Source organism: Canis lupus, chromosome 9, assembly GCF_003254725.2.
Source record: "Canis lupus dingo isolate Sandy chromosome 9, ASM325472v2, whole genome shotgun sequence".
NCBI lineage: Eukaryota > Metazoa > Chordata > Mammalia > Carnivora > Canidae > Canis > Canis lupus.
The window spans coordinates 13995534-14003374 of record NC_064251.1 but is presented as its reverse complement, the minus strand read 5'-3'; the positions used below and the strand labels follow the sequence as shown (position 1 = coordinate 14003374).

Genomic DNA, 7841 nt, shown 5'->3' with positions numbered 1-7841 from the left:
CCCTCTGCCTGTGTCTCTGCCCCTCTCTCTCTCTCTGTGTGTGACTATCATAAATAAACTTAAAAAGTTAAAAAAAAAAAAGAGAACACAAGCCTCCAGAGCTGGAGACACTGACTCTGGTGCACACAGGCCTTGCAGTGACTGGAGAGATTTACTCTTTTGGAGGAGAGAGAGAAGTCAGTCTTCTAAAACCGGAATGAGGAAGATGAACCCACCACGAGCTACAATTCAATCTGGTACTCAACAAGCAAACTTCTGGTTAATAATTAGATTGGTGAATCATCTTCACTATATCCTCTCCATTAAAAATTAATAAATGATGTTCTGGTTTATACATCTTCCTCTTATAAGTTTGTTTACTTTGAGTCAGTCCCACAAAGCTGATGCATTGAGTTTCAAACTAAGGGAAGTTGAGGATCAGACTACAGAAGATAAGAAGATAGCAACCCCTTCCAACATATTGTCAGCCTGTGGCCAGCCAGCCAGCTCCTCTCTAGATGAACATATATACTTCAATGTATCCCTCAAATCACAGCACATCTAATTTGGGAAGCTGTTCTACAGTACCTTTTTTTTTTTTTTTTTTTTTTTTTTTAGTTTATTTATTTTTAGTAATCTCTACACTCAAGATGGGGCTCAAATTCATACCCGGAGGTCAAAAGTTGCGTGCTCTTCTGAGTGAGTCAACCAGGTGCTCCCACTCTGGAGTATCCTTGAATGGTATTCTCTTTGGATACCCCCTATGGCTCCACTGTCATAACCCTTCAAAGCAGTCTGCTTTCTTGGAGATCTTAGTTGTTAGAATATCTTTTCTTAAATTGGAAATTGAATATGTCACCTTATAACTTCTACCTACTGGTTCTTTGACAAAATAATACAAATGTTTTTAGGTGCCTAGGCTGCATAGCCTCAGTTCCTGTGAAGGAACTTGCTGATGGAACCAAGTCTTCTTATTCCCCTATTGTTCTCCTAGTTTCCCAGTGTCTTTCTTTAAAACATGATTCCCCACTCCACCCCACCCCCGCCGAATCTAGTCAGTCCACTAGCATTATTATTTTTGAGACATAAGATATTGGTGCAGCAAAAGTTTGTTATTTCTTTTAGCAGCTGCATCTCACTGTTGGCTCATATGCTTCAGATAAAATGCCTTCACCTCAGTGCATTTCCCCTTCCCTTCGGATTTGAAGCTGTTGAAATGAGATACACATTAGTAAGGCTGTGGGTTTACTGTGGTGAGCTTGACCACCCCCCCCCCCCTTGGTGAATGCTATTTCTGTTCAATCTGAGGAAGAGGGCCCTTAGCTCAGGACTCATATACAGAATTCAGACCTAAGCAGTGAATGAGTTTTTCTTAGAAAGAAAGAGAGAAAGAGAAAAAGAAGATCTACCTTTCTGTAGGAGAGAAGCCATCACTAGAGAGCTGGGAAGGTGTTTTTCTCATTTTTATCTCCTAGCACCTGGCTGGGTAAAAGGCACTCAGCATGGGCTTGATGAATCTAGTGAAGGAGATACTAATTTCAATTGGGAGAGAAGAAAGCAAAAGAAAGAAAGAGAAAGAAAAAGAAAGAAAGAAAAAAAAGAAAAGAAAGAGAGAGAGAAAGAAGAAAGAAAGAAAGAAAGAAAGAAAGAAAGAAAGAAAGAAAGAAAGAAAGAAAGAAAGAAAAGAAAGGAAGGAAGGAAGAAAGAAAGAGGAAGGAAGGAAAGAAGGAAGGGAGGGAGAAGACAGAGCCTATTTGCTCAAGGCTGTTTTCCTTCTGGTTCTAGAACATAAAAATGGCACATACAGTAAAATAGTTTACCCAAACCTAGGCTTGGCTTCTCTCAGAACCCCTGACACACTCCCCGGCGGATTTTTCCTGTCATCTTGAATCCCTTCCACAAGCCCAAGTCGTCTTGAGCACTAATCTGCCTGTTGTTGACTTAATCTGGAAAACACTTCCTATCACTCCTTGGCCCCCACCCTGTCCCTCAGCCCCTCAACACCCTTCTTCTGCCACTCGCCCCACCCTCCCCTCCCCTCCCCTCCCCTCCCCCTCCCCGGGTCCGGAAACCCACATGGGGGTTCAGGTTTGGGGATCTGATGCTGTCACTGCCCACCGACGCTCGCAGGGACAACTTTGAGAGGCCATGTGCTTGTCCCCCTGAGGAAGTGGGAGAAATCCCTGCAGCTCGGTTTTGTTCCAATGGTCTGCTCAGTGAGTGATTCCCGTTTCCCCAAAGGCTGCCCCTCATTAGCATGAACGGGGGTGGGGGTGTGGAGAAGGGGTGGGGGGAGAGAAAGAGCAAAAGCCCAGGCTCAGTTTTAGAGCCTGGGAACCGTGTCTACGAAAATGACAGCTAGAGCTTTCTGGCTCCTCTGTTTGATCGTTGGATCATCTCCCGAAGCCCCAGTGGCGGACAGAAAAGGTAAGATGGGTGAAATGCGGAGTCCCCGCGGAGGAGCAGGGGTGGGGTGGGCGGGGGGGGGTCGTGGTGGTGGTGCTGGGGGTGGGGGGCAGAGGGCCGGGGAGAGGGCGCGCTGAAGGGCGGGACGAGGAGGGGGTCGGAGTTTGCAGGAGAGGGGACTCCGGGTCCGTGGTCGTGTTCGAAAGGAGCAAACCGTGTCCCCAAGATTTTGTGTGTCCTGGCAGCCTTTTCGGAAAGAAGCCAGTTCAGCTGCTGAAATGATCTCGAGCGAGCCGGGCAGGCTGGAGAAAACTTTGCATGTTAAGTAGTTGCTCCATCACGGCGGAGGGAAAGTGTCACAAGGGGTCGCGGCCGTGCCTTTCGGGCGCCGCGCGGGCCGGGCTCGCAGGACGCGGCGGGCGGCGGGCGCCCGGGGGAGCGCGGGGTGCGCCCTGCGCCCCGGGCCCGGGTCCCGCGGGCGATCCGAGGCGCTGGGGGCGCCCCGCGCGGCTGAGGGCCACGGGGAGCCCCAGCGGACACCGGCCCCGGGGCGGGGGCGGGGGTGGGGGCGGGTGGCGCTGGCGGGGGCGGAGGAGGATACCTGCGTCTCTAACACACACAATTTCATGCATGAGCTGAAAAGAAGTTACTGGGGGGAAATGAAATAAGGGATTCTCAGCGGGGAGACGTTTTTGTTTTGCTTTTATTTGGATGTTCTGTTCGATTCACTATCTCTGGGAAAAACGGCTTCCGCACCTCGCAGGGCAATTGACTTTGGGTTATTTTTCCACATGGAAATTGAATGACTTCAGTGGCATTTAACCCAAATATCAGACAATCTTTCCCATGACAACAGATGGTGATATCAATGGGGAAGCAGTTGTGAGGTCAACAGTCGACAGTCAGGAATTGGATATCCACCAGGACTTTATTCAGCTGTGTATGGGACGACGTTGGACATAATGAGTCAGAATCAACCTCTCTGCAAAAACATGAACCATAACCGGCTATTAGGGCTGGGTGAACGCTGATTTTTAAAGGAGATTGTCGATTGGGCGAGATAAGGCACTTTTAATGCAGTGTTGCGAGAGCTGCGAAGGGGGCACACCAGGCTCTTCGAGGCAAGAGGAGAGAAATGCGGAAAACGAGCCCTTGAGACAACAGAAAAAGAAAAATAAAGACAGATTCTTGTGCCGCTTTGGAGGGCACTGGGACCCAGGCAAACGGGGAGGTGATATTGTGTAACTGGGCATGGAAAGTTGCCCAGCTTCCAAGCTGGCTGAAGTTTGCTCACTAACCTGTCTGCAGAGCTGGGGGGGGGGGGGGGGCGGAGGGGATCATTCATAATTTAAAAAAAAAATTGTTTTCACGCCATATCATTTAAGAGATTTTTCTCCTCCAGGGAAAGGGGGAATGCAAGTGGGCTGTGTGTGTGCTTTTATACTCAACCAAGGGGCCTCGGCCTCCCAGCCGTGCTTTAAAGATCTTTCTTAGCTGTGGTTTACTGGTAAGTGGTGTCCAAGAAGCCGGATAAAAATCCACTCAGAGACCAAGATGACAGTGTAAACACGGATGGGAAAACCAAATAGTTCTGTTGTCAGGGGCGCTTAAACAATTAGGAGAACCTGTAATATGAGACCTTTCCCCCTGGGGTTTGCTCTTGGTACTTTCTCAACAAACTGTACATAGCAAAAAGGCGGATGTTTATACATATATTAAAGAAACGGCAGGAAAAAAAAGGGGGGGGTTGTTATTTAAACCACAGTTGACAGTTGTGTTTAGTCCTAGAACAAATAGGTTGTTGCAATTTTTGAATGCTATAGGTTTGAGAAGGTTCCTTAAGGAAATGAAACGTTCCCATGCGGGGAGAACATTTTTCCTGGTTGGCCTGGTTCTCCCGGGCAAGACCCTCCCGTCGGTCTCCCCCGGGGCGCCCTCCTCTGCCCTCGCGCTCCCTAACCTGCACCTCCAGCGCCCCCACGCCCGCTCCCCTCGCAGGTGCCTGCCGAGTTTGCATCGCCCCCGGCGCGTCTGCCCTCCCGCGCGCCCCCGCCGGCCCCTCCGACCTCCGCTCCTCCCCTGCCCTCTCCACGGGGGCGCCCTCCTGACGGCCTCCCCGGCCTCTCCTCTTCTTTCCCCTACAGCCTCGCCGCCCCACGGCAGGAAGCCCGACCCCGGCGGCGGCCCGAGCGCGGAGGAGACGCCGGGGCCCCGAGCGCAGCCGGTCCCCGAGGCCCCGCGGCGGCCACGCGCGGCCGAGGCCGCCCCCCGCGCCTGGCCCGACCCGCGACGCCGGAAGCCCCCGCCGCCCGCCGAGAACCGGGCCGGCTTCCGGGAGGCCGCGCGCGCGCCCGCCGGCCCGCCGAGCCCGCGCCTCGCGCAGGCGGAGAACCGCGCCTCGCCCCGCCGCGCGCCCGCGCTGGAGGACGCCCCGCGGCGAGCCCGCGCCCGGGCCCTGCGCTTCCCGGCCGTGCGGCCGCCCGCGCGCGCCGCCGAGGCCCCCGCCGGCCCCGCCCACCCCAACCGGCCGCGCGCCGCCGCGCCGCCCCCGGAGCCCGCGCCCGCGCCCGCGCCCGCGCCCCCGCCGCCGCCGCGCCCCGGCCCGCCGCAGAGGGACGCGGAGCCGGGCGCCCAGCCCTGCGCGCGCGCCTGCAGGGTGGACCTGGACGAGCGCGAGTCCTACTGCGCGAGCGAGTTCGGTGAGCCCCGCCCAGGCGAGCCTGCCCGAGCCTGCCCGAGCCTCCCCGAGGGCGCGCCCGGGGGGACCCACCCGCTGCACCCTGCGGCCCCCTCGCCCGTGCGGACCGGTCCGTGATGTGCAGACTCAAGTGGGGAGAGAGGGGACGTGAGCGCTGTGCGTTTCTCCAAACTCTTTGTTTTTTTGAAGAGCAGCAGTGAACGGGATCGTCCACGACGTGGACGTGCTCGGCACCGGGATCCGGCTGGTGACCCTGCTGGTGGACCGGGACGGCTTGTACAAGATGAGCCGCCTGTACATCACTCCGGACGGGTTTTTCTTCCGAGTCCACATACTGGCCCTGGACGACTCCAGCTGCAATAAGCCGTGTCCAGAATTTAAACCTGGTATTGACACTGACCCCACCACTTAATACACGGACTTTATGCCACCGCTTGTAACTCGGATGCCACGGCCAGGGATTTTTTTTTTTTTTTTTTTTTTTTTTTTGCGGGGGGGAGTATTCTAAAAATGAATAGAATTTAGACGACAGGTATTATTTCTGTCACTCTGATTTACGCGCCATCAGCCTCCCCGCGCCTCTGGTGAAAGGTGGGGAAAGCATGGGCTGGCACAAAGCAGGCCCTCAGATACGTGTTGACATACGGAGTGACGAAGCAGCGTAGCCAGAGAGCCACAGAACAGGCTTTTAGAAAAAAGTTTAGAGCGGTCATTTTTTGGAGGGGGGAGGGGGGAACCCACTCCCACATCTTTCTAGAGGTGTGCTCTGGAAAATCCTCCTGATACCTCGTGATTAGGACCTTTGTAACGTTGGCTGGTTACACAGGCTGATTATGTGGTTGTCTTCTAAAGGTCACTAGACTGTTTCCACCGCTTGTTGGAGGGTGAAATGTCTGAGTTTCAACATGTGCAGCAGTAGTTGCAAGCTGACGCATTCCTTGACGGCTTCGCAATCTCTTACTGCTTCTTGGCATTTAAAAGACACTATGAATGTACTTTCTGGTTACTTTTTTTTTTTTTTCCCTCCCCAGGCAGCAGGTATATCGTGATGGGCCACATCTACCATAAGAGACGCCAGCTCCCTACGGCTCTGCTCCAGGTCCTGAGAGGACGGCTCCGACCCGGAGATGGACTGCTCAGGAGCAGCAGCAGCTATGTGAAGAGATTTAATCGAAAAAGGGACGGGCAAGTGCAAGATGCAGTTCACACCCAGTGCATCTGAATCGTCCTATCCTTGGGCTTTTGGGAGAGACTTGGCATTCAGCAACAAGATGGGGAAGGGCCTGTCTCCACGTAATGGGGTCTTCCTGTGGAGTAGGGCCCATAGCTCCTTCTGGAACTGACTGTGTCATTCCAACTCTAATCTTCAAGTTGCCACTTATTTACAAGATGCCTCTTCGATGGTACGCTTCAGAGCTCCCTGGCAAAGCTATTCAGCTCTCGTGGCAGTTATTCACGCGGCTCAGATAACTGACCTGTCCAGTTAACACATCACCGCTTCATGTTGTTTATTTTTAATTATTTTAATTTAAATACATTCTTCAGTAGAAATAGTTCACAAAAAACATTTCCTTGATTTTAAATATACAACTTTGAATAGGTTCTATCACGTATCAAACCCAAGTTTCATACTAAAACCATCACATTTTAAATTCTGTACAGACAGTGCACTAGTCAAAAGACATGTATTGAAATGTCATTTAGATCAAACACTAGGGTCAGAACTCAAGACAAGTATTAAAGTTTTACACTTAGAGTACTAACAGGCTTAATTCAAGCAAAATATTCAAACAAGTGTTCCTGATGTACCAAAATGTGATAAATGGTTTATTTTCATGCCTCCCTGCTCCTAAAAACGCATGTTTTGTGCCAGACTGGCAACTATCCCAATGCTAAACATATTCTGGGTGTATCTGATGTCATTTTTCTATTAAGACCAAGTATCGTGTTTGTGTTTGTAAAGTAGTAAATCTTGCCTTGAAATCAGATCTTGGATGCACCTGGTTTTTTTAGCCTCACTGAGCTCTAAAGGTTTGGGAAAAAAGCCTTCCTCAAACATACTCCAAAAACTCTGGAACCAATATGCAATGACAGCTAACAAGTATGGGAATTTTAAACATTTTCCAGTTGGTTTGGAAAAGGTTTAATCACTAGCTGAATTTAATATTGATTTTATACTTGAGTCCCCAAAGACATTAACAGGTTTTTTCTTTTTTTTTTTTTCCCAGAAGACTTAAGCTGTAGATCAGTTAAGCTGAAACACGTGAATAGAGACACGGATAATCCATGATTGGAAATCACTGCCTATGGAAAGATAAACAGGAACTGCACCAAAGAAGAAAAAAACCCAGCCTATTCTGGTCTCAGAGATGTGCTCAGGGAGCTCAAGATGTGTTCTTTAGAACATTAGTCTTTAATGGCCACACAGAAGTACTGTATACCTAAGGGATGTTTAGGACAGGACCATAGAGCATCCACAAGGAAGCAGTAGCCTAAGACAGAACATCCAAGTGTGATGGGAGATACTGTCACCTTATTTGTCCCAAATGGGGCAAAAACATTAAAAAAAAAAATTTGACAGTTTTTTTTTTTTTTTAACATTTGAGAGATTCTGATTATTCTGTGGTAAAGGATTACTGAGGGAGTTTTAGAGAATTTTCCAAAAATGAGTGTTGCCCACACTTAATAAAAGTCATGCTACAATTGTTTCTCAGCAATGAATCGACTGCATTAATTATAATGTGAACTATCTGGCAGG

The 7841-nt window shown here is 50.6% G+C and overlaps 1 protein-coding gene across 4 annotated transcripts; it reads left to right on the top strand.

The window, feature by feature from the left end:
• The first annotated feature begins 2053 nt into the window (after positions 1 to 2053).
• C9H17orf58 (chromosome 9 C17orf58 homolog) lies at positions 2054 to 7069 on the top strand. Of its 4 annotated transcripts, XM_035720672.2 has the most exons (5): positions 2057 to 2195; positions 2301 to 2406; positions 4530 to 5084; positions 5278 to 5469; positions 6115 to 7069. In XM_035720672.2, the coding sequence occupies exons 2-5, from the start codon at positions 2331 to 2333 to the stop codon at positions 6303 to 6305; spliced, it is 1014 nt and encodes a 337-aa protein (XP_035576565.1). In that variant the 5' UTR covers positions 2057 to 2195; positions 2301 to 2330; the 3' UTR covers positions 6306 to 7069. The 4 variants fall into 4 exon arrangements, with proteins under 4 accessions (XP_025292496.2, XP_035576565.1, XP_025292494.1 ...); XM_025436711.3 differs by having other exon boundaries at positions 2054 to 2406; XM_025436709.3 differs by lacking the exon at positions 4530 to 5084 and having other exon boundaries at positions 2072 to 2195; positions 2338 to 2406.
• The last annotated feature ends 772 nt before the right edge of the window (positions 7070 to 7841 follow it).